Here is a 25,280-nt window from a genome sequence, read left to right as displayed (position 1 = left end):
ACTCTCCAACCTCTAGAGACTCTCCTAAGTACAATAGTCAACTTTTTAAGATAGCGAAACGAAACTGTCAGCCTGTCAAAATATGACAACGGTTAATTTGGCTACAGCATAACTCCACTTCTAGCGATAAAGGTATAATCTTCGAAAGATTCCGTAACTATTGCAACTAATGCTGAAGACCTCGATGGGATTATATCGATGGTATTTTTAATCCACTTGTTGGACTATTGACAATCCATTACTTATCCCCCAATAACTTCAAAGCAGAACACATATGTACATAATTAGCATTTTTTGAAATCACTCTGGCGGATCACGAAAAAGCTCTTTAGTCAAGTACTTGATCTAACTAAACTCGTGCCAAAAGTATGAATGAAAGGCATGACACTGACATGAATAAAAGTTAATTATGCCCCCACAAGGAGTACCTATATAATCAAAATCTCAAAGTTAAATCAATAGAACACTATCGATCACACTTGATGCGAACTACAACGATGACACTAACGATTCCAAAACTCTCTAACCTCTAGAGACTAAGTACAATACTTAACCCTTTTAAGATAGCGAAACTGCACTGCTGAGATGGCTATTTTGTTTTGGTAGCAGCAAGTCACAAAATGACAACTGTCAAATTGGCAACATAAGCGAAGATTTCCCTAAAATAACTATTATTTAACAGGGTTCCATTTTCATTAAAAATGATCATGGGCAAAATGACAGACAGATATATGGTGGTTGGGACACGCAGCTGGTTCAGAGAATTTTTCGGCAAAATTCGCGAATCCACATCACTCAATAGTATCTGTACTCTGAAATGTGCTCAAAACAGGACAACTGGTTCCATTGCCACCATATTCCCTAGTTTGAGATTCCAACTGACCCCTGATAGAGAGTTTGTTTCAAAACTAGCTAGAGGTAAGATTTCTAGATGAACTGGAAAGCGTTGATAATGTGTTGAAATCAATTAACTGCTTAATAGAAATAGAAAACAAGTTTTAAGAAGTCATTGTTCATAAATTAGATTTGGACTAAGCCAACCCATTAATCTTCTTCTAATCTAATATGGGAAGCTTTAAATAAAGTGGTCAAAGTTGCTCTAAAGCGAACAATTGAAATTATTGATGGTTGATTTGAAAGTGTGATTAGCAGTGTGAAAAGTTGTTCCAAATTAACACAAGATCGTGTGGCCTTCGGTAGGTTAGTGGTTAGTGTTCTAATCTGTTAGACCGGAGGTGGTGGGTTCGATTCCCACCTGAGACACTGGTTAAGTAGCGCACAACAGGCCCGATAGAGGCCTAAGTGTATTTTTTTCGGATTTGATGTTTATATGTACATCCTCCAGCCCAAGATCGTGAGGTTCGTGATTTCCAAAGTCAATTGACAAACTGCTAAAAAATCATAATGTAATTATACTTTTATGTTTCATATAAAATTAAAGGTATCCATGTGCAAAATGAAGGGCTGTTTGAGACCCTTCCTATTCCTTATATCCTGTCATATTTCAAAAATGTAACACCTTTCAATTCCGAAAGTATGTTTCTAGCTGTCGATAAAATTGTTTAAATTTTAAAATAAATATCGCTGAAATGTCAAATATCTCAAAAAGTCAACAACTAAACTGAGGCAACTAAAGAAAACAATAATATATAGTAAAATCACACACACACACACATACACACTGAATGAATAAATGAGTGATTGAGGGAATGAATGAATGAATGAATGAATGAATAAATGAACACACATTGAACTTAAAACACAGGAAACAGTCGCCACAACAAATGTAGCATGCTGGCATAATGAACATACAAATTTACAAACACTGAGTGCAACATGTTAAAAATCAAAGAGCAAATCGAAATAAAATAAAACGTAACATAAAAAAAACTAATAAAACCGATTTAAATACCTAAATGCCTAAATAAAACAAATCCATTTTAAAGGGGATTTTTAAAAACTTAAACAACCTCTAATGTAAACAAAATGTAAAAATACTTACTACAGCTTCTCGTAAATGTAAATATACGTACATGTGAAATGTATTTAATATTATTTTTAGAGTTTTATTTGATTCGTCAAAAAAAAAACAAAAACAAGAAAAAAGTACCAACGAATGAATGTTAATGACTTTGATATGTCGCCGTATTTGTGGTGTTGGAAAATGTTGCATAGAAAATTGAATTTGAAATATTTGTATTTAGCATTGTTGAATGTGGTATTTTGGAATAGTTGCCACAAGGAAGGCAATGACATGTTACACCTGCATAATATTAAATAAAAAAATCTGACAAATAATAACAAGTGTATGAAGACAATGGCATGTGTAGAATGTCATTGAACGCGTTATCAAGTTACCAATTTAATAGCTTATTATTTGATTTTTTTTTATAAAGAGGGAAGTTGATGATGAAGTCTTGTTTCAAACATTGTTGTGATTGCATTAAATATTGCAAAACACTATGTTAGGCCTTGTCCTCCAATAAAATAAAAATTTTTTAGGAGTGGTAGCAAAATATGACCATAAAGAAATTATCTCATTAAGCAAGAAATTTCAACAAATTAGATTTTAAAAGAGAGAAAACGCATTTATTTCATTGATAATACACAGACTAATACACAACGAAAATAAAATGATTGTGGTAACCATAATCCAAGAACAACATATTATGATAGTTAGTTTGAAAGGAGGATGTACATACATACATCAAATCCGAAGAAATACACCTAGGACTCTATCTAATCTGTTGCCATAGCAGCCCGGTTGCGGAATGACAGGCAGCATAGGATTAAATCCCCAATGCGAACCCCGACAAGGAAAAAGCAATCACTGGTCTAAAGTCAATAGAAGGGGGTGACGAGTCCCAACATCAGGAGAAATCAATCTTCCGGCAATGCGGAAGTGACCATCCTTATGATGTAATGAAAGAATTGCATTTTTCAAAATGTAATTTCAATTATCCAATGACCCATTCCAGTGCATTCCTTAACCTCTTAAAGCCCACGCAACCACACTACTGAGATGGTTCTGTTGTTTTGGCAACAGCACTTAGAGACATATTTAGTAGTCCGAAATACCCAACAAAATGGTTCAGGATTCCTCTTTTATGAACCGATCAATATAACAAAGGAAATAGGAATTTCCAAAGTCAATTAATTCCAATAATTGCCCCGACAAATAGTCACGCAACATGTATCAATATATCCTGTTGAGATGGAGACTTTCCCGATCTTTTACCAATTTTACCATCAGTTCCTTTCCCATGATCATAAAAACGCTCTACGGGATGACAGGCAACAATTGAATACTGACCTGACAATTCCCCAGCATATACTGGCGTCCCACTACACGACCGGTAAGAGATACCAATCGGGTTTAGGAATCCAGCATGCGCTGCTTTGCACACAGACCTGTTTGAAGAGAGAATTATTCAGCCTATTAGGTATAGGATATATAAGTCCTTGTCTCCCCGTGATTTTGGATATTAAACCACAGCCACTAGGTGGATCCCAAAGGAACCTCAACCAACTGACCAGCCAGGACAATGTCCTGCAGGTAATTAGCTACCCGTAGTGCCAGATTATATGGTGCTCTGGATGGACCTCATGCCAAATCATTCCGAGGCGAAGCCAAGGATACATTTGACATCACCAGTTTATAGTCCCGGCAGACAAGAGGTATTGGTAGCACCTCTTTACCCCGGGATTGCAATACACCATGATGGAGATTTCATCATTGGACTCTCCAAACAGATATTCATTAACATGGAACTTCAGTGTAAAAATTAGATTTCTGTTCAACCACCTTAAGATCAAAATTAGACAATGTCTAGATGATTGCCCTATATTATTTAACCTAAAACGACCATTGAATCATATATAGATCATAGATCTTTACACAATTAACATTCTACTTGGACTAGAACATCCTCTAAACTAACATAAAGATAATGATGTTCTTCACAATAGATCACATTTAGGTATGATAAGAAATTTATAGAAATGAATTGGAATCGGTTCAAACCCTATTAGTCGTCTAAAGCCATCTTTCAAGGTACTCAGTTTTATAAGGGAAAGAAATTCTCCACAATATATCTTTGCTATAAAAAGAAATATATAGAAAGGAAAAGGAATCGGCTCAATACAATCTAAAATCATATACATATCAAGGCATTCACTTCTAAAAAAAAGAAATTATCCACAAGAGATAACTAAGGGTATGAAGAGAAATGTATAGAAAGGATAGGATCGGTTCAAAACCTTCCGCTTGACTACTTAACAGTACACAAATACAGATCACAAGCTCCTTTCATAATCTGTAGTATGTCAAAGATGTTTAAGGTGAACGAACAATCGTCCAGATTAGAAACAAAAACTTTTCTGTTTCATATGATTAAAATTATTTGTATCGTTCTACTTCAGACTTAGGTATGATAAGAAATGTATAGAAAGGAATTGGAAATGGTTCAAACCCTATTAGTCGTCTAAAACCATCTGTTATGGTTCTTAATTCTAAGAGAAAGAAATTCTCCACAATAGATCACACTTTGTTATAGAGAGAAATGTATAGAAAAGAATTGAAGTCTATTCAAACCCTACTCGTCGTCTAAAATTCTCCACAATGGATCTTTGGTATGAAGAGAAATGTATAGAAAAGAAAAGGAATCCGTTTAATGGGGTCTAAAACTATTTATCAATGTATTCACAAATTTCTTAGAATGATTCGGTATAAGACCAATTTTGATCATAATTAGATTAAACTAATATAAATTTCAAAATATTTAGGCAATTCATAATCGGCATAGTAGCATTGTATCATTGTATGTCGTATTTTTTAAATTATTTTCGAATGTGAAAAAGAATATATAATTTAAGCAAAAACTTACCCGACTGAGATCCACCGGCAATTTGACGCATTTCCTTGGTGAATTCCTTATTGCCAAATTGACACGATAAGTCGTGAACGGTACGAGGTTCGCCTTTGTCTAGCAAACGTTCTAAAAAGAACAGCAACGTCATGTTGCGTGCCATTTCATATTCCATGGATTCCATGTTGAGGGGTTGTTGTTTTTTTAAGGCTTTAAGTTGTTTTTTTTTCTAAACTTTAATAACTTGCTTTAGATTAATTTTGATTTTGCTTGTTTTAGTTAAAAACACAACCTTTTTCGTTGTAACGGTTACTTTTGTTCGATTTTAATTAATTATTTGATTTTTTTTATTAAATTTGTATTAAATTTAAAATAGGAAGCTCACGTTTTATGTAAATTTATTTTGATTTGTTTTATTTTTTTGTTTAGATAAGGCAGTTAGGGAAACACTGATAAGTGATAATTTTATTTAAATAATATTTATTTTGTGGGTTTTTTCAGTTGGTTATCTAAAAGGAAATATTAAAAAAAAGAAAATTAAATTATATTAAATATATAATAAAAGTGTATAAGAGAAAAATAAACAAATTATGCAATAAATTTTACTCATAAGAAATCTTAAATTTTTGTTGCATATAAATAAATAAAGAGCTAAGACCAAAAACAGAAAAAAAAGTTTGTTAAAAGGTTTTTTATTTGTTTTTATTTTGTGCTGCCAAACATTTACATTTGAACATATAATTTATTTTACATTAACTTAAGTAAGAAATTTGTATAAAAGAATTTCTATAGCACGTTTATGTTGTAAATAATTAACCACTATCACTACCTCATGTACGAGCACACTAAACTACACTAATCTACTTGTTACGAATACAAAAACCACTTTTCTCATTCTCAAAACATAAAGAACTTAACATAATTGTCAGCTCAGAAATTGTGACAAACGAACTGTTCCAAACGGCTCGTCACTGTCGTCTTATAATTCGAATAAATCATGAAAAATTGTTCAGCAGAAATATAAAACCGTTACTCGTTCAACACTTACGTGGTAAAATGAACGCTTTATGTCGAGTATCCTTGTGTTAAGGAAACGGAAGTTGAATGAAAACTAAATGCTCTTTTCGCTTTTCTGCAGAACAACAACACAACATTCCTTTAGATAAGGAATACAACAACAACACAAGCTGTGTATTGAACGAGTCTGCGCTTTCGAATTTGATTGAAATGTAAACACAGCTGTTTACACCCTACCGAAGGAAAGTGGTATTAGTACATTTCTATTTACAAGTTGACATTAAAATTAAGCAAATTCTATAGCTGGACGTTAGGTTGCTGTTGTAACAGTTTGGCTGTAACTGGATGTTCTTTTCTGGGCAAAAAAAACTTCCAGTTGATACAGCTGTTGCTGAGTTGACAATATTTGGCCAATTGGGAATCGAGTCATTCTGGAGCGAAGATCCAATAGTCGTGGGAACGTGGACGTTAGCTAAGGTTGTTTGAATGATGTATACTACATCAAATCCGAAGAAATACACCTAGGCCACCTGTGCTCTCCTTTTCACGACAAAAAGTTTTGTTGTTTAAAACCATTATTAATGTGATCACAATTATTGTGATCTATGAAGGTATTACAGTCCGATATATTTAGAAACACAGTTTCCTGCTCGTAATTCCTATGAATTTTCCAAGCCTTGTTCTTGAGGGACATTATATCCCGAAAAATATCACTATTTCGACGAAAGCCTAATAATTATAAAGTATGTGCTTCAGATAAGCAATGTCCACTACATATGTTCTCTAAGGCTTGTTCATTCTAAAGGAGGCTTATCGTCCTACTCTCGTCGGGGTCATACCATTAGATCTATGTGGTCCTAGCAGCTTATCCATCTGTTTCTTAACATATAGTTGATCCAGTTACGTAGTGTCCGATCAATATAAAACTGGTCTTAGGATTAGATAAGAACATGAGTGTGCACGTTACTGAAGGTGTCTTCGCTGCTATCGAACGATTCACCTATACACAACTGATTGCTGGAGGTGATACTTTAGAATTAATATTACTGAAGTATGTAATAATCCGGTCCATAGTTTTATAGACAACTGGTTCAGCCATTCAAGAATAGCTAAGACATAACCAATATCTTCTAACTACCTCAAATGATGCGTTGAATAAATAAACTTCCCAAAGATTGTCAACACAGCGACAGCTGTATCAACCGAAAGTTTTTTCCCCAGGAAAGAACTATCGCCCACAGTCGAGCTGTTAGAACAACAAGAACAAATGTGTTTTATTAGTTTTAATGTGCGAGATATGGATGTGAGGTTCTCAAGTGGTGACACAAAAGATTAAGATCACCTAGTTTTGTCAAAAATGAAATGTTTGAAAAGCGAGATATTAATCCATGGGGATTATTGTCAAACTCAACAAGAGCTTGCGAAATCACCAGGAGCTACTCTAGCCGTAGCTTCAAAGTTTTTCGGTTAAATACGAATTATAGCAAAGAGTCTTTGAAAGACAATTGTGCATGAAATCTATAAAAGGAAATAATTTTTGCATCGAACCATTACTTGCGATGAGAAACATTAAGATGATCGATATGATAACATCAGAAAACAGATTCTGATATTATCATATCGGATTCTTCACTGAAGATTGCATGATCTTTCTAGAATCATTATGCAACTTAAACTAGATCGTCCGGCATCCTACAGAGAAGAACTGACTAGTTGAAGGCAGATGGCTTGTAAGAGGCTAAGCTCTCTATGCTGAAGCCTAAGAAGCATTTTTGTGACAAAAACTATGGTGAAAACAATAGAGCTAAGGAAACATTGTAGAACAGTTTTCAGTAATGCGACAGTTAAGAACGATAGTCTCAGTTGAAACACTTTCAAACGACAGAACAATAACAATTATATAAAAAGTCATACATCAAAGAGAAAGTGATTCCTTGGTAATTACTTCATATTCAAACTTAGTGACCTCTACTCAAACTTAGTGACCTCTACCTAAACTTAATGAACTCCTGAGATTTTACACATACAAAAGCTTGATTTATTTAAAAATAAACAATAGTACATCTAACAAGTGGAGTTGCTCTGTCAAAACGCAGTGCCTTCGACTCTACATGATTTTTTGTGCGCAGTGAACTTTTACAAAAAAGCCGTAGTACACGGTTGTCAAATCTGACAACGTTGTCAGTAAAATGTTCAGAAAATGTGTAACAATCGTTTTAGTCATACTTATTGGAAACTGCATGATCAGACTGAAGACATTATAGTTTCCAAATTGTTCTAAAATTATACAACGAGTGTTCACACAGGATAGCGGGCACTATTTATCATTGCCAGGATAACATCAAAATTATTTTCTATTTGGCAGCCATGTTATTCCACATTATACGTAGCAGCACTAAATTACCTTCAAAGGGAACTATATAAAGTTTTCCAGTAACCTCTAGTCAACCTTAATTATTATTATTATTAAAAACGATTCGTAAAGTTTCCCAAAACACTTTGCATTAGGGTACTTCACAAACAAACTTGACCGAACACAAAGTTATCTCACTCTCTTTCAAGAAGAGAGAGTATAATAGATTTGTTTTTAGTAAAATGTGAAAGTTTTGTATATTTCTTTTTGCAAATTATTTTTATTTTATTAGTTTCTTTTTTAATTTTTTTGCAACAAATAAATATATCTTGTTTGTAATTGTTTGTTAAATCGTGTTGAGAGAATTTGTTAAAGAGGAATAAAATAAACAAAGTCTTTGTCCGATAGTTTTGCTTTACATTTTGATTTTAGTAAAGTGCTTATTGTCTGATGGCTAGCTCTCTGTATAGTATTTCTTTTGGTTTTTTTCTTTTATACAATTCTTTTAGATTCTTTTTCAACGAAACTCATATGAAACAGTATTTAGTGTTTTGCGTGTGAACATTGCGGCCAAATCGGCTGGCAATGGCAGCACAAGCAAAAATACTAAAAAAGAAGTAAAAGAAGAAGCAGCAGCTGTTAATAAAAGTGCGCGCGAGAAAAATGTATGAATCAGTACGCCGACAGGTAAATGAGTGAATGACACACTTATTGGAAGCGAAAAATATTTTATTTTATTAATAAAGAAAACAAAACAAAAATGTCAGAGTGGTCAGAAAGAAATATTTATTTGCTGTAGTCGTATTGGAATTATTCTATTAAGAATTTTGTTTTTAACTTTGACAGCTATCGTTGATGTATGAATGTTTTTCTATTTTTGTAATATAATATAATGTTTCTTTTTAATTGGTTTTATTAAAAGAAATTAATTAGTTAAAAACTCATAACGGTAGATTTTAAATTAGAATTAAAAAAAGAAGATCAGAACAAGGGACCGAATAAATTTCTTACTATCTTGTATTGCACTGAATATGGCGAATATATTGCATTCGAAATTTAGGTTAAGACAGGCATGAATGGGACTAACTTTTATTAAAAATTTTACTTTTAGGTACTTTTCGGCTGGAGTGGACAAATCTATGCACATTTGTATCACATCACATTTGTATATTGGCCGATCTATGGACTAGTCTTTTGAATAGAGTAGTACATATATTGAAAATTTTATTGACAAATCTATTGAATGGTCTATGTATTGAATGTCTAGTCTATGGACTAGGCATGATATAGTTTAGTCTTTGAACTATGGATTTGATTTCTCTATTGACTTGCGACTGAATATTTAATAAATTAATCTTCGCACTAGCCTATGAACTGAACTAGGGTCTAGTCTTAAGACTAGTTTATAAACAAGTACAAGAGTAATCTGTGGACTAGTATAGGACCATATAGGGCCATCAGGCTCATAAGGCTAGTTTAATTTCAGACCTTAGACTTTATATGGGTTCAAATGAAAGATTACTCTTTAGCGATACAGATCGAAAAACCAATAATGTATCCACAGAGATTTGAATGAGTCAACAAAACATTCTGTCAGAAGATAAATACCCTATATATATCGAATTTTGATAGAAGAAACGATTAATAATTTCTTTGGCAACAGTTTGGCTTATGAAAATACTGCCAAAAGAAAACTTCGACGCAATAAAAGTTATTCGAGAAGCGATTTTATACTACACTGACGGTTCAAAAACAGTTAAAGTTACTGGCTCAGACATTTTCTCCGACAACCTTGACTTTTATCAGATTGATTAAAGTAAACAGACCGCATTATCGCGTGGGTCCTTTTGGTCCCTTTGTAATTGCCTAACATCTGCTCGGGTTTTCAGGCAGAACGTGGGAACTTTCGGCGAAACGGACTGGTTTCTGGTTTTGAGTATCGAACACGATCTGGAAATGGGCGTCAGAAAAATCGAATTGATATGGGTTCATCATCAAATCAATCAAAAGATGTTTTATCTGTACTATATTTAGAATGTATAATATGTATCGGCTGGTTCGCTTGAAGGCCGTTAGTTATGGAGGAAACATTTTATCACAATGTTAGTATTCTCCTTAAATTCCGAGCTTACTAGTTCCTTACAGTTTTTTTAATATTTTATATCAGATCGTATGACAGTATGTAGAAACTTTTATGAGCCGATTGCGATTCTATTATTATGTGTGCAATTAACAAGGAGACTGTTCAGCTCTGCACTTAATTTTGTCTTCTTTATCCCCTTTCTTCTAGACTATCTCATTAATCCTTCTCGTCTCACTTTCCCTCTCTCTTACTATCTTTCCTTACAGACAATACAAAGGGACCTATAGGATCTTAGTAAAGCTGAACTCCTGCCAGTAAGCAATTCCCTTTACAGTTAAGTTTAAGCTTCAGAAAGTTGTAAAACAAAGGTAAGAAAAATGGAGAGCTTTCCTAAACTAACGCGTTATCGTAATTATTGTCGTGTTAGTTGTGATTTTCGTGGGCCTTATGTGTTAACATTACGTAATAGAATATTTATATGGATTTAGTTACGTGGCGTGTCATAATGTCCAGTGACATAATATTCATGGATGTTATGACACACAAAAAGTGCCATTGTGTCCATGGACGTTATGTCCATAGATTGTCCATGAACATTATGTCACTTTTTTAAAATGTCATAATGTCATGGACATTATGTCACTTTTTTTTGAAATGTCATTATGTTATGGACATTGTGACACTTTTAAAACTAAAATATATTGGAAAATTTGTTTAGAATTTAAGAAAGGTACACTTATCCTGAAAAGAATTGCTCCTAAATTAAGTGTATGTTGCACATTGTGATACTTTTGAAATTGTCATAGTGTTTATGGACATTTTAAATTCTGGGGTATTTCGAATACCAGATTTAGATAAATAAAGTTTTTCTTTGTGTTAAATGGACTATTTTAAATTTATGTCAATTTGTTCATTGCCATTGTGACACTTTTGAAATTGTTATAACGTCCATGGACACTATTACACAATCAAGTGTGTCATAAAGTCCATGGCCTCGAAAGTTCTGGGGTGCTTTGAATGAAATCTTAATATTTCGGTTTCATCCCTTGGTAATGCTCGATTTTTTGTTTTGGAAAAGGAAATTTATTTAAATAAAGATCAACGTTTTTTTAAACACAACAAAAAACCACCATGTAAAATCGCTAAAAAAAATCTTAAGAATGTAAACAAACATGTAATAAAAACCTGTCATCATTCAAATAAGAAGAAACAACAAGTTTAAGCAGATTGCGGTCGGAGAGTAAGAAGTTTATCTCTATCTCTTATTCTTCTTTATATGCTGAGTGCAAGTTTGTATGTATGTAAACAACACACATGCTAAAAACAAAAAACAACAACAAAGACAACATACTAAGAAGACTGAGTGTGTAAAGAATGAATAATAAGATAGAATAAAAATAATTGAAAATAATCGTAAAAATATTTTTGCAAAACTAGAAAAAAATACCTAAACTAAACTAAAACAATTATTATAGATAAGATGATAAAAATTCAAACAAAAAATAGGTTATGATAATTAAACAATATTCGTGTTTTTTTCAGTTGCTCTTCTTTTGGGTTTAATGAAACTGCAAAGAACGCGTTTTTAATACTTTTGTCTGTTTTCTTTAAATTTGTTCTTTATTGTCCGACTTTTAACCATAAAAGAGTTTAGCTTACCAACAGACTTTACCTGGTATTCGCGTTTGTCTCAGCAGCTAAGGTTGACCAAGTAGCAATGATGATATGTATGTTTTGTAGTGTGAGGGGGGTAAAAATAACAACAACAAATGATAGTAGATTTTGTTGCTTTTAATTATTTTTGATTTTTATATAATAAGAGCACTTAAAGGTGGAACTTTTTTACAGTAGGATTTTCTTTTCTTTCGTTTTAAAAACAACACGATACAGATCCTCGTGTACAGGATTTTTTTTGTAATTTCGTTTGCAAAACCTTTTGTTTTGTAATAATTTTTTTATATAAAAAAATTTCAACTTTTTTTGGTTACTTTCACACTAAGTTTCGTATTAAACTTTAACTAGATATTTTTTAATTAATTATTCATAAGGCCACTTTTTTTTTATTTTTTTAAATTTTGCTTTTGTTTTATTTAAATATACAATTCGAAGACTTTGAAATTAACTACAACAACTACGTCGTTTTATTAATTTGCTGCTATTGCTTTTGCCGAGCTGCTGTTGTTATTGTTGTTGTTGTGTTTTTTTTTTTTACTTTAGTTGCTTACTAATAGAAAGGTGTTGTTAACACACAAATGTAGAAAAATTTATAAAATATGAAAGACAAAAAGAAATTTGAGACGTGGTAAAAAAAGCAACGAATTTCTTCTTTTTGCACTTTTATTTTTAAGCCTTAACACTTTGTGGAAATTTTCTTTTTTTTAATAATTTCTATTATTTTGAACACTATTACTTATTTAAGTAAATACTTTTGTATAAAAATTAGATATTTCTTGTGTTTTTTTGTAGCAACAACCCAAAAAAGTTTAAAGAGAAAAGCCACGAAACGAACCTTCAATAGGAAACGTCGCGCAACAACTGATTTTACGGCGAATTCATGCCGTCGAGTATTGTCAAAAAATATTATTTTCTAATTCCGTTATGTTCTGTTATTTCGTTACTATATGTAATGCATTTTACTAAAATAAATTCATACCAGATGGCAGCAGTTGTTTAGGGTGTTAAAAACCAAATGGAAATTTGCTTTTTCTCATGAATTTAGTATGTCAAAGTTAAACAGTTGTTTTATATTTTACTGCTAAAACCATAATGGAATTTGACAGTTTAAATTTGTAAACAAGAGGAACTATTTTTTAGGTAAACAGCTGACATGATTACTAAAATGAAACAAAACACAGAGTTGTACCTAAGACAGCGATTGATAACAATAAAAGAAAGGAGAAAAAACCGTTAGTTTTAAACATCTAGCGAAGGAAATATGTAAAAAACGTAAAGCATGGCCATGAACAAAGTGACATAAATTTCATGAATTTAAAAAAGTCCATTTAACACAAAAAAAAAACTAAATTTACCGAATTCGGTATTCGAAATACCCCAGAATTTAAAATGTCCATAAACATTATGACAACTTCAAAAGTGTTACAATCTCCAAGAGCAATTCTACAGAAAGTCCATGGATTTCAAAGAGTCTATTTATCAAACAAAGGCTTATTTTACCGAAGCCGGTATTTGAAGTTCCCTAGAGTTTGAAACCGCCCGGCCGAAGGCCTGCTATCCACTGGATAGTATCCAGGACACTTTTTAAAAGTAATCCAAAATGTAACATACACTAAATTTAGGAGAAATTCTTTAGAGGATAAGTGTGCCCCTTTCTTAAATTCTAAACAAATTTTCCAATACATTTCTGTTTTAAAAGTATCACAATGTCCATGGAAATTAAGACATTTTAAAATGCCATGAACATTATGTCTAACTAACTAGCTAACTAACTAACTAATTAACTAACTAATTACCTAAATAACTAACTAACTTACTAACTACTACTAACTTTCTTTCTTACTTAAGTAGTAGTTAGTAAGTAGTTAGTTAGTTGGTTAATTAGTTGTTGTTGTTCCTAGGGATAAAACTTTCGGTTGATACATCTGTCGCTGAGTTGAAAATCGTTGGCCGGGTATGACTCGGGTCGTTGCGTAGCGAAATCCAATTGTCGTGAGATCGTTAGATAGTTCTGTTTCTCTACTAATCAGTTTCGTAGGTTCTATTCTGAACTAGTCAGAAGTACTTAGATAAACAACGTTATAAATAGAAATTTTAGTACGGAAATGACTAATTGTAAAAACATACTCTGTTTTCCAAAATAAAATTATTTTTATATTAAAAAAATGCCAATTACTTTATTAAAACAAAAACTCCAACATCAATTCGTTTTTGTGTTTAACTAGTCAACTTGGTCCATTTCTCACTTACAGCCCACAGCCATTTTCCTAATGTTTCGTCTTTTGCTTGTGGTGCAACATCCTTAATTTCACAATCACTAAAGTATTGACCGCTAACATTAGCCAAATCTTCGTCTAAGGCAGCATACAATGTGGTTTGTGCTCCATTTTGGGGAGACTTAAGGAATGGCCATGCCAAAGGCTTAAATATAAGGCTGGCAAAGAATGAATTAAAGAAGCCCATGTGACGGAAAAGTTCGGTATCAACAACACCGGGATGTAGAGCATTTACAGTGACACCAGTGCCTGCAAAAGTAAAAATAATAATTTATAAAGTTTGACTATTGGCAGCGACTTTTCGGAGATATGGAGTATAGGACGGCAATAAAGATAAATATTTAGATCATTTAAAAAATACAAAATCTAGTAAATTAGCAAAATAAACAGTATTTTTTAATTCCTAAGATCTAGAGTTTTCAATATGTATATTTTTTCATTCAATTTTTCTAACAATCCAAGTTTCCAAATCATAAATCAAACTTACCCTCTAATCTCTTGGCTAATTCTCGTGTAAACAATACATTCGCCAATTTACTTTGATTGTAAGCTTTGCCTTCGTCGTAGGATTTTTCACTATTCAAATCACCAATATTAATTTCACCACGAGTATGAGCCAAACTGGATAATACAACTATACGACTAGGCGAAGATTTCTAAATATAAAAATAAATTTGTAAGTGTAATTATTAAGTTTTATATCATCATTAATACCTACTTTAAGTAAGTCCAATAAAAGATTTGTAAGCAAAAAGTGACCCATATGATTTACACCCAATTGCATTTCGAAGCCGTCTTTAGTCAAAGAACGAGGACAACGCATAACGCCAGCGTTATTAATTAAAATATCTAAACGATCTTGTTCCTTCTTAAAGCTAAAAAAAAGAATTACAATTTACGAATACAGAAACGATTTCCAGTAAAACTTTCAAATCTGACCAGATTAGAATGAAACATAATAAGTATTTTCTACAACTTACTTTTCAGCAAATTTACGTATCGATTCCATTGAGGCCAAATCACATTCCCGGCAGTAAACATACTTGTTGCGACTTTCTAAAACGATTTCTTCGCGGGCCTTTAAAGAAGCTTAGAATTAATTGAGTTTGTTTTTATTATTCTTCTGCATTTCTAACAAACCTCTTCACATTTATTCATATCCCTACAGGCCATATAAACTTTGGCTCCCCTTTTAGCCAGCTCTCTAACAGTTTCTTTTCCAATGCCAGTATTTGAACCGGTTACTATTACAACTTTTCCCTCAGCCTTAGTTTTCTTGGTAAATTTTCCACCTTGCATTAAGTCTCTACAATATTGAAATATTAAAATTATTATTGATAATTGTTATTAAACTGATGCTTACTTAACAAAACATGCTACACCCACTGTTGTGCCGGTAACACTTAACCAAAACACTGGACGACTTTTAAGAAATTTAAATAAACCTTGCATTTTATCACAACAATAAAAGCTTTTTAAGTCAAATGTTCAAATTGTTAAAAAAAAGATTTATAAATATGACTTAATTAAATTTTTGTTAATATTTTAATTGCAATTGTTCCGGTTAAGTACGGCGAAAATAGTATACTGAAACAGCTGTTGAGCTAAAAACACAGCTGGTAGATTAAGTGATGCTATTCAAGCAATTTTCTTTGCGATTTCAGCGATAATGTAAACAAAAACAACGAAAATTATACCGTGTTTCCACAAACAGTGGAATTACTTAATTTGGCCTCTGAATGACGATAGCCAATAAACCCGTTTCTATGATGCATTCGTAATTCGTTTTAACAGTTCATCGCCATGTTGTTGATTTTTTCATTTTTTGGAATATTAGAGTGTGTGTATGATACAAAAATACGTTTGTTACCATAGAAAAGGTATACATAGAACTGAAACTGAGTATGACATAACCTAAGTCTGCTGTCAAAAACCTAAGTCGTGAGAATGTATTAGTTGAAAAATATTTAACCCAACAAACACAAACTCTTTCGTTTAAAAAGTTTTTATATTTTTGTTTGATATTATATTTCGATATTTTATGAAATAATGTTTTGAATTAGCCATTTTTATTCAATATAAGTTGACCAATGTAAGAAAGATCTTCATTAAAAATTATTCTTAATTTTAAATAAACTCTTTGTGTTTGCTGGGTTGAGTCAATATTGACACTTGAAAATTATATTAAAAAAATAAAAACGATTGAAAAATTTGTTTTTTTCTGAAAATGTTTTCAATAATTTTATGGGAAAACTTAACTTTTAGCAGTGTTTATTGCAGCAGCAGGGGCTATTTTGCCAAAGGAATTGTGCTAATGCTAAAATTAACGCTTGATATGAACGATTATTGTTAATTTCAAAGCAGACCAAATGCTGTCTAAATACACCCTACACCACACCAATAAGAACGGTATTTGTTTTTATGTCTTAAAGTTTGTAACACCTGCGTCGATGTAATGATGTAATCCGCCCATAAATTAGCCTATTGAACTTTTTTGTAAGCGGTACATGCTAACAAGAATAGGGTATTTATCAAATTCGACTCAACAAATTTTATATATACGAAATTTTGACTATATATTGTTATAATGAGTAGTACATTCATTAATTAAGCAAACATCAATCTCTTGAATATAACTTCTACATTAAAAAATACTAAATAACTTATTGCTACTTACTCGCAAAGTGGTAGGGTATGATGTATTCGGATACATTTTGTACTTTCATATTTTTGTTATTTTATGTAAACAAAAATAAAAATACTCATACAATTGTATTAAATTCACACAGAACCTGTACATGTGAGAGAGTAATATTTCTTACTCTCAGTAACACTTCTATTTATTTTTCTATGTTTGTTACATTACTTTAACAAATTAAGTTATATATTTTACGTCCGTCCAGATAGCAACAAATAATAGCAACGGCAGAGAAAAAATTGGAGATTTTGGTGATTAAGTGGCAACACCACTATTTATTTACTTTTTTGTAATTTTATTTTTCATGTGTATACAACCAATGAAAACAAACAGCTGATTTTATGATAAATACCCGATAAAAATTAGAGATAAAAAAATTTATTTATATTTTTTCTATTTGTTACAATTTTTTGAGTTTTTCCGACTTCTTTATATTTTTGACTTTTTCCGACTTTTGTCGACTCTTTCCGACTTTTCGACTTTTATTTACAAAGTCGATTATTTTGTTCCAAAAAAGTCGATAACTCGACTATCGTCTATGAAAAAAGTGGCCAATTAAACTCAAGTTATAAGTGAGAAAACACAATTAACAAAAACAATAAAACAATGATTTCGGAAGAACAAAAACTTAATATTTTCAGTAAATTGCAATTTTCTGTTTTTTTTTGTTTCATTTATTTATTTTTAAATGTTTATTTAACATTTTTCCAAAATTTTCCATTTTACAAAAGTATTGTTTGCAAAAAACAGCTGTTCATTTTTTTGTTTTTGAGTGAATAGTTGGCAATACTAACAAAGTTAACTGAGCTTAAATCTAAAACTGAAAAACACAATCATCGGTTAAAGTCCGCCTAAATTTGTTCCGAGTTTAATCTAACAGCAAGTTAAGCCTAGTTTAACTTAGGAGTAAGAAACCCGCCCTAAAAGGGCCAAATCACGTTTAGGCTTTTATGTACATATCTATCCACTAGATTGCATTATTTTGCCATCAGCTGCTTACATTTTTGCATTTCTTGCTCAAGTTTAAACCACCTCCATTGGGTGCTTAAACTAACAAACAAAATTAGCTGATTGAGGGCGGGTTTCTTACTCCTCAGTTAAACTAGGCTTAACTTGCTGTTAGATTAAACTCGGAACAAATTTAGGCGGACTTTAACCGATGATTGTGTTTTTCAGATTTAGATTTAATTCAGTTAACTTTGTTAGTATTGCCAACTTTTCACTCAAAAACATAAAACAGCTGTTTTTTGCAAACAATACTTTTGTTAAATGGACAATTTTGGAAAAATGTTTAATAAATAAAACAAAATAAATCCGAAAATTGCAATTTACATAAAATATAAAGTTTTTGTTCTTCCGAAATCATTATTTTATTGTTTTTGTTAATTGTATTTTCTCACTTATAACTTGAGTTTAATTGGTCAATTACACTCAGTTAAACTAAGATAATAAGTAACTTTACTGAAAACTGAAAAACACGAAACATATATTAAACCAAGTTTAACCAAAGAATGAAGATTATCTTTATCAGAAAAACTCGCCCTGAGTAGTCAAAAACAACTTACGAGGATTAATTTTAATTTAATCCCTAATCCTTCACCTAAAGATTGGTCCTTAATTGATATACGGAATTGCTCTTATATATAATGATTTCAACTCATACGAAATCATATTGAAACAAAATTGTGGATGTTTTCTCATTTTCTATATACAATTACCGACATTCCTAAAGCAGGGAAAGTGCGCTAAAAAATAAGAAAGATTCAATTTTACGAAATTTTTATTTGATATTACAAAAATACAATACATTTAACATATAACATTAATTAAAGTTAAAAGTTTTTGGTCATATTTGAGACGATTTAACAGTATGAGAACAACTTTATTTATATTTCTTCGAGATATCGAAAAACGAAATAATTCTCAACATTCTCTTGAAGCAGTTATTCAAAGTGACAACAAATGCTTCGTTCTCTTCCGGCATGGTCGGTACGTTTTACAACATTATCATATATATTCTGTAATTAACCGTTAGATTAAGATTTACATATGTATAAAAAACAATAAAATATATAAATTTTTCAAACCTTAACTTCATCCAGCGTTAGAATACTTTCCAATTGTAATTTACATTTCGGATCCATCCATTGGTTCTTAAGGTCAATGTCTCCAGCTTCAGGACAACCATCAATTTTGATAAATTGTAGATTGGAATTCATTTTCACTAAATTTATTAACTGTTCATTAGATAAGGGTCGCCAATAATGGAAGTTAATTGTATGTAAATTTTTAAAACTTTTTAATGTCAAAGATATCAAATTGAATTTTTCCATGGACCAATGCTCAAACGGTAGTCTGGCATGTAAACTTTCTTTCATTTTAGCATATTCTTTTTGCGAGCATTTTTCTATCATACAGTGCGAATAAGTTTGTTCATTTGTAAATTTTATGTATTTCAGTTTTTCCGATTTGTATTGATGCTCAGAAAGTGTTAAGAAAAAGTTTTCTTCAAAATTCAACACTGGCCTCACGGGGCTTATATCGACCCAGTTAAATTGTAGAGATTTTAACGAGGGCAAATCAATAATGGCCTTAAGAAATTGTTTGTCACTTGTGATAGCAAATAAAACTAAAGTCTCCAAATAACGCCAATGATTGCACAATTGTAAAATTGGGGACATTTCGGAAAGTCTATAACATCCCAATAAATTTAACATTTTCAAATGTCTCTTTTGACTTACTGCCAACAGATGTTTAGGATCTAAACGATGACAAAATTTTAAATTCAAGTTTTCTATAGCTTCCAATTGGTGAAGATGTTTGCCTTGAAATAAACCATTTTCCATTGTCGTAAAAGTTATTGATTTCAATTTTTTGCAATGTTTAGCTAATTCCAGTATTGTTGAATCTGGAAATGCATTTCCGTAAATTTTTAACTCACATAGATTCTTAAAGTACCGTATACAATGTGTAAACAATTTGTGAAAATGTAAATAGTTCTCATATATCTTTGGATCTTCGCCACAGAAACGCGAAGAAAAATGCGTTACCAAATGTAAACATTCGACAAAATCTCCGCATAGTCTAAAGAACTCGATTAGTTCCTGATCCTTTAATTTACTATAATCTTTAAAATAGTTACAGTACATAAATTTATATTTTGTTTTGTAAATTGCTGCAATAATATCTCGACAATGTTTCGAAACTTTCGCCAATATTAGTTGATCGCGCAATTCACACAAATTAAATATTTTATGTAAAATTTCCACAGGAAGTATTTTGAAATAGTTTAAGTCTTCGCTATCGTTGGGTATTTTTTCTACGATTTCTTCATTAGGATGGCTAAAAATAAGATTAAATATCTAAACTTAAAATATTTATATACATACGTACGTTAGATCGACTCTTTCATTATAGTCGGGCGTAGCCGACCATATGATATGAAAAATGGGGATTATATAAAAAATGAAGCATTTGATTTGTTTTTTTTAACTTTATTTCGGAATATTTTTACTTTTTTTTTCGTAAAAAAAGAGATTTTTTAAGAGGGCTCAAAGGGGAGTAGGGCAAAATATGGCCCTATCCTTAAAAATGTTGGTAGGGGGAGTTAAGTCTTCTTCAATATTATTTATGTAGAATTTAAAAGTGTTATTAGTGTTTGTAAGTGAATTTTGACCATTAAGTCATTTTCTGAAGGGGAGTTTGTATGGGGGATAAGGTCAAATGATGCCCGATCATTACAAAAATCGGTACTGTCATTTAAAGTTCTATAAAACTAAGTTTTGTCGAACCAAAAGGCCCTATTTGGGGGGTACGGTTGTATGGGGGCTAGACGAAATAATAGACCGATTCTAACCATTTAAATAGGCTTCGTCCTTGGGCTAAGAGAAGCGTGTGTGCCAAATTTCATCCAATTATATGAAAATTGCGGCCTGCACAAGGTTTACATGGACAGCCAGCCAGACGGACGGACGGACGGACATAGCATAATCGACTCAGAAAATGATTCTAAGCCGATTGGTATATTGGATATACCCTACACCACTAAAGTGGTGTAGGGTATAATTATGGCAAAATCTTAACTTTGATGTACATAGTGGGTACTAACTAAAGGTCAATCTTTAGGTAAAGGATTAAATTAAAATTAGTCCTCGAAAGTTGTTTTTGAGTTCTCAATTGGAAATGGTTTAAATTTAAGGAAAAAATGCAAAAAATGTAAACAGCTGATTCAAAAAAAGTTAATAAAATTTCCTTTTCGCTCGAAGACAGAGGCCTGATTACCCTTAAGAGATAATGACAATGACGCACGACGATCTTTCCTCACTTAGAGCCAAATTACGAATGACAATACATTTTTTGTTTTAAGTTTTGTTTAATGTTCATATTATATTTACATTCTTTTTCTTCTCTATAAAACATGCATTGTTTTTATAACAGTAACGTTTTCTGTTGTTTTGTATGGCAACACTGCGAAGTTTAATCTTATACTCAAAAACATTAAAGGGGAATTAACATTAGAATCAATTTATTTTTAGATTAACTAATCTGATTTTCAATTGGCATTTAGAGCGGGTTTTTCAGTTGGCAATCGAATCAGAATATTTAATCTAAAAATAATTTGATTGTGATCTTAATCCAATTTAATGTTTTTGAATACAAGATTAAACTTCACAGTGATGCCCTGCAAAACAACAGAAAGCGGTGGCCTTCGGTAGGTTTGTGATTAGTGTTCTAGTCTGGTAGACCGGAGGTGGTGGGTTCGATTCCCACCTAAGACACTGGTTGAGGAGCGCACAACAGGCCCGATAGAGGCCGAGGTGTATTTTTTCGGATTTGATGTATATACATCCTCCATTCAAACTAACTAACTAACTAACAAACCTATTATTTATACTAATCGATTAATCAATAATTTTAATGTTTATTTTTATGTAAAAATTATATTAATATTTTTGCATCAGCTGTTTAGCCTTTTGCATTTCATTCTGAAGTTTAATCCACCTCCATTGGGCGCTTAAACTCTCAAGCAATCCTTAACCTAAATATTGGCCCTTAGTAGATTCCTAGCCGCCACACTAACTACAAAATGTTATATAGATAACTAATGATGTTTAGAGCCTCTTGTAGAGCACTATTAATGGCATCAGTAAAGCCAAGAGAAGTAAACCTTTAAGCTTTACTGAGCCACTAGATTCTTAAATCCTCTAAATAAACTTAATTAGAGACGGTAGAACAACTTCAATTTGGTAACCCTTCTCGTAATACAATAATTCCCTAAGTTTGAGTTAATATTTCCGCTGCTAATCACCAGAAAGACCTCTACTTCGAGCCCTACAAGCAAATCTCTGATCTTCTTAATCTTTATAATATTAAAAGCTTACTTTATATACAAAAAGGATTAGTAAAAAACGATTTTTCTGAGTCGATCTAATGTACATATGATAAATATATATAAAATATGTATTTCTCATCTCTTTGGTACGAGAAAAAAGACATTTTTGAAAATATATATGTTGGTTTTATGAAACTATCTAAATAAATAAGCGATTTTAAAGGACTTACGATTCAACGGATTTCTTCTGAGACATTGTAATATTATGCTTTGGAAATGCTCTCTTCAATAATGACTTCATTTTTTAGATCTTCAATTCATGTAGATATTTGTTTTACTTCTGGTCTAGTTGAAAATATGACATAACCAATTCGTTTGTATAATCTCGCGGACTGGTCAGCAATTAGAATCTGGTTGGAATTATGGATCGATCCCAAATAAATTAAAAATATTATTTGTTTATATATACATCAGTAATCATTATTATTTTATGAGTTATTTACGATTAAGTAATTTTTTAGAAGTGGACTTTGTATATAATCAATTATGGTCTTATTTGGAATGAATATAATTATATTAAGACACATTTTAAGAATAGTACAATCAATTGGACCATGAATATGATAGGTTGGTCAGGGATTGTAAAAGTATTATTGTTATACCCTTCACCTTCGTAAGAAGGGTATATATATGTTTGTCATTCCGTTTGTAATTTCTATAATATAATTTTCCGACCCTATAAAGTATATATATTCTGGATCCTTATAGATAGTCGATTAAGCCATGTCCGTCTGTCTGTCTGTCTGTTGAAATCAGTTTTTAGAGGTCCACAGATATCGGCGAAATCCGAATCTTCAATAATTCAGTTAGACATGCTTTCGAGAAGATCGATATTTAAAATCAGCAAAATCGGTCTATAAATAACGGAGAAAAAAGCCATATATTTTTCATGCTTTGTTAAAAAAACAACAACAACACTGTGAATTTGATAAAGATGTACATGTGCGTGTGGAGATGTATTTGGTTTTATTCAGCTGTGTATTTATTTTTTGTATGTTTACATGCTGTTCTGTTCTCACGAAGGTAAGTGGGTACAACAAGAACAAGGAGATAAAGCAGTAATATGTTGGTAATACATCTTATATTTGTTTGAGGATGTTAATACAGTTTGACGGTGGTATTACAGTACAACGGTTAATATTTCTTTCTGCTACAGTTTATATTTGTTTGTGTGTATGTTATTTGTGACATGTGTGCAGAGATAAATAAAAATGTTTTTTAAAACATACTTGGTGAAGGGTATATAAGATTCGGCACAGCCGAATATAGAAATATTACTTGTTTTTTATGTACAAAATATATCCGTTTTGAATTTTGTCCCTTTATAAATGAGCCTTATACGGCTGATATATGGTCAGTTATGGACTAATTCAATTCACTATTAATTCACGAGTTAATTCAAAAATGAATGATTCATTTACAGCTCTGGTACTTTAGTTATCATGAGTAATGCCAAAAAGTATACATATACTACATACATACATATGTACGTAGGGAAGTGTAATATAGATTGCGCATTTCGATGTGCGGTTTGTTATAATGTACACATATTCTTTCCCCATATTCATACATAATGAAGTTATTAAAGGTTTATTGTAGAAATTTTGTATGAAAAATGTGCGTAATAAACCTTAAATAAGCGATTAAAATTTTTATAAAAACGAGGTCTTTTATAAGATGCGCAATCTATATAATGTACTTTGTCTATGGATCTACATAAGTAATATGATCACTTCGTAAACTCATTCAATGGTCTCCTAAACTTTTTTAAGCAAATTTTTTAATGGAGTTATGACGCACAACCAATAAACAATATCAAGCAAGAAAAATACACTGCTTGATAACACCCCGATATACAACTGACTGAATATTGTACTATGAGAACACAACGAGTACTAACATGAGAATTTTTCCAATAACATATACAATGTTCCAAACAGCGTTGCCACTTACAATTTATTATACTTTACACCACTATAGTGGGGAGGGTATTATACGTTTGTGCTGATGTTTGTAACATACAAAAATATTGGTCCAATAGCCACCTTAAAGTATACCGATCGATTCAGAATCATTTTTTGCGTCGATTAAGACACGTCTGTCCGGCTGGCTGGCTGTCCATGCAAACCTTATGCGCAAGGTACAGGCCGCAATTTTCAAGATAATTTGATGAAATTTGGACTAAGCATGGTTTTTGGCAGAGGGACGAAGCTTATTGAAAATTTTTGAAATCGGTGCATTATTTCACCTAGCCCCCATACAATCGTACCTCCCGATTTAAACTTTTTATGCCATAATTACGTCAAATATTCTATTATCTCTCTAAAAATTGACACAAATAAGTTTTATATAGGTACAAATGACACTGCAGATTTTCGTAAGGATCGGCCCTTATTTAAATCTAGCCCCCATACAAACCCCCCTTCAAAAAATGTCTTAAACGTTTAAAATTGACTTGTAACCATTTGTATCGCAATGAAACTCAACAAAACTAACTGTTATTTAAAAATATATTCTTTTCCCAAATTTACCGAGGATCGGCCCATATTTGACTATATAAAGCCTCATTTAGAAATTTTAGTTTTTTTTATCAAAAAATTGCTTAAATATTTTGGAATTATGGTAATATTCAACATAAAAGTTTCTTTATAAAAAATAAAAATTTTAAAAATATACTCATGGTGTAGGGTATTATATGGCCGGTTATGTCCGACTATACTTTCCTACTTGTTATTTCTTACCAAAGTTCCGACAAAAAACTACCAAAACGTTCCAAAAGCAATCAAATTTTTTATGGTTTTTGGACAATTGCCTCTGTATAGAGCTTCATTATTTTACGTAATTAGACAAAATTCCCCAATACTTTGGTACTATATAGTTATGAAATATATGTAATTCATCTCAGTAGCGTGGTTGGAC

At 31.7% G+C, this 25,280-nt stretch overlaps 3 protein-coding genes across 9 annotated transcripts in view; all 3 read right to left on the bottom strand.

The window, feature by feature from the left end:
* LOC111680069 overlaps window positions 1-12,869 on the bottom strand; it is a 46,902-nt gene extending 34,033 nt beyond the window's left edge. The window contains exons 1-2 of one of the 2 annotated variants that reach the window (XM_046953818.1): window positions 11,981-12,869; window positions 4,887-5,377 (exon numbers count right to left, since the gene is read on the bottom strand). In XM_046953818.1, coding sequence (XP_046809774.1) covers window positions 4,887-5,052 — 166 coding nt within the window. In that variant the 5' untranslated portion in view covers window positions 5,053-5,377; window positions 11,981-12,869. The remainder of the gene's footprint in view (window positions 1-4,886; window positions 5,378-11,980) is intronic. The other variant, XM_023441688.2, reaches the window with a different exon arrangement.
* A 1,253-nt stretch (window positions 12,870-14,122) lies between these two features.
* On the bottom strand, window positions 14,123-15,845 carry LOC111680075 (retinol dehydrogenase 13-like). The gene is made up of 6 exons (XM_023441695.2): window positions 15,635-15,845; window positions 15,412-15,577; window positions 15,252-15,349; window positions 14,990-15,146; window positions 14,759-14,927; window positions 14,123-14,520 (listed from the first exon to the last, which is right to left on the bottom strand). The coding sequence occupies exons 1-6, from the start codon at window positions 15,721-15,723 to the stop codon at window positions 14,213-14,215; spliced, it is 987 nt and encodes a 328-aa protein (XP_023297463.1). The 5' UTR covers window positions 15,724-15,845; the 3' UTR covers window positions 14,123-14,212.
* Window positions 15,846-18,731: 2,886 nt separating this feature from the next.
* Window positions 18,732-24,264, bottom strand: LOC111680077. 6 transcript variants are annotated; one of them, XM_046955057.1, is made up of 4 exons: window positions 24,162-24,264; window positions 22,532-22,711; window positions 19,057-20,311; window positions 18,732-18,987 (listed from the first exon to the last, which is right to left on the bottom strand). In XM_046955057.1, exons 2-4 carry the CDS (start codon window positions 22,600-22,602, stop codon window positions 18,913-18,915), a joined length of 1,401 nt encoding a protein of 466 aa, XP_046811013.1. In that variant the 5' UTR covers window positions 22,603-22,711; window positions 24,162-24,264; the 3' UTR covers window positions 18,732-18,912. The 6 variants fall into 6 exon arrangements, with proteins under 6 accessions (XP_046811013.1, XP_046811012.1, XP_046811009.1 ...); XM_046955056.1 differs by having other exon boundaries at window positions 24,095-24,249; XM_046955053.1 differs by having other exon boundaries at window positions 22,532-22,852; window positions 23,640-24,243.
* Window positions 24,265-25,280: the final 1,016 nt, after the last annotated feature.

This window comes from Lucilia cuprina, chromosome 6, assembly GCF_022045245.1.
Source record: "Lucilia cuprina isolate Lc7/37 chromosome 6, ASM2204524v1, whole genome shotgun sequence".
NCBI lineage: Eukaryota > Metazoa > Arthropoda > Insecta > Diptera > Calliphoridae > Lucilia > Lucilia cuprina.
The sequence above is the reverse complement of the archived record's forward strand: the minus strand, read 5'-3'. Positions and strand labels throughout refer to the sequence as shown.

What these genes read in the sequence shown, in the direction of transcription:
- LOC111680075 (XM_023441695.2), bottom strand. Translation starts at nt 15,723, where the DNA reads ATGCAAGGTTTATTTAAATTTCTTAAAAGTCGTCCAGTGTTTTGGTTA. An exon ending in ATATGAATAAATGTGAAGAG is followed by an intron (nt 15,350 to 15,411) that starts GTTTGTTAGAAA and finishes GCTTCTTTAAAG; the next exon opens with GCCCGCGAAGAAATCGTTTT. An exon ending in TTTTATTGGACTTACTTAAA is followed by an intron (nt 14,928 to 14,989) that starts GTAGGTATTAAT and finishes TTTTATATTTAG; the next exon opens with AAATCTTCGCCTAGTCGTAT.
- LOC111680077 (XM_046955057.1), bottom strand. Translation starts at nt 22,602, where the DNA reads ATGAAGTCATTATTGAAGAGAGCATTTCCAAAGCATAATATTACAATG. An exon ending in CAGAAGAAATCCGTTGAATC is followed by an intron (nt 20,312 to 22,531) that starts GTAAGTCCTTTA and finishes TCTTATTTTTAG; the next exon opens with CCATCCTAATGAAGAAATCG. An exon ending in TAACGCTGGATGAAGTTAAG is followed by an intron (nt 18,988 to 19,056) that starts GTTTGAAAAATT and finishes GGTTAATTACAG; the next exon opens with AATATATATGATAATGTTGT.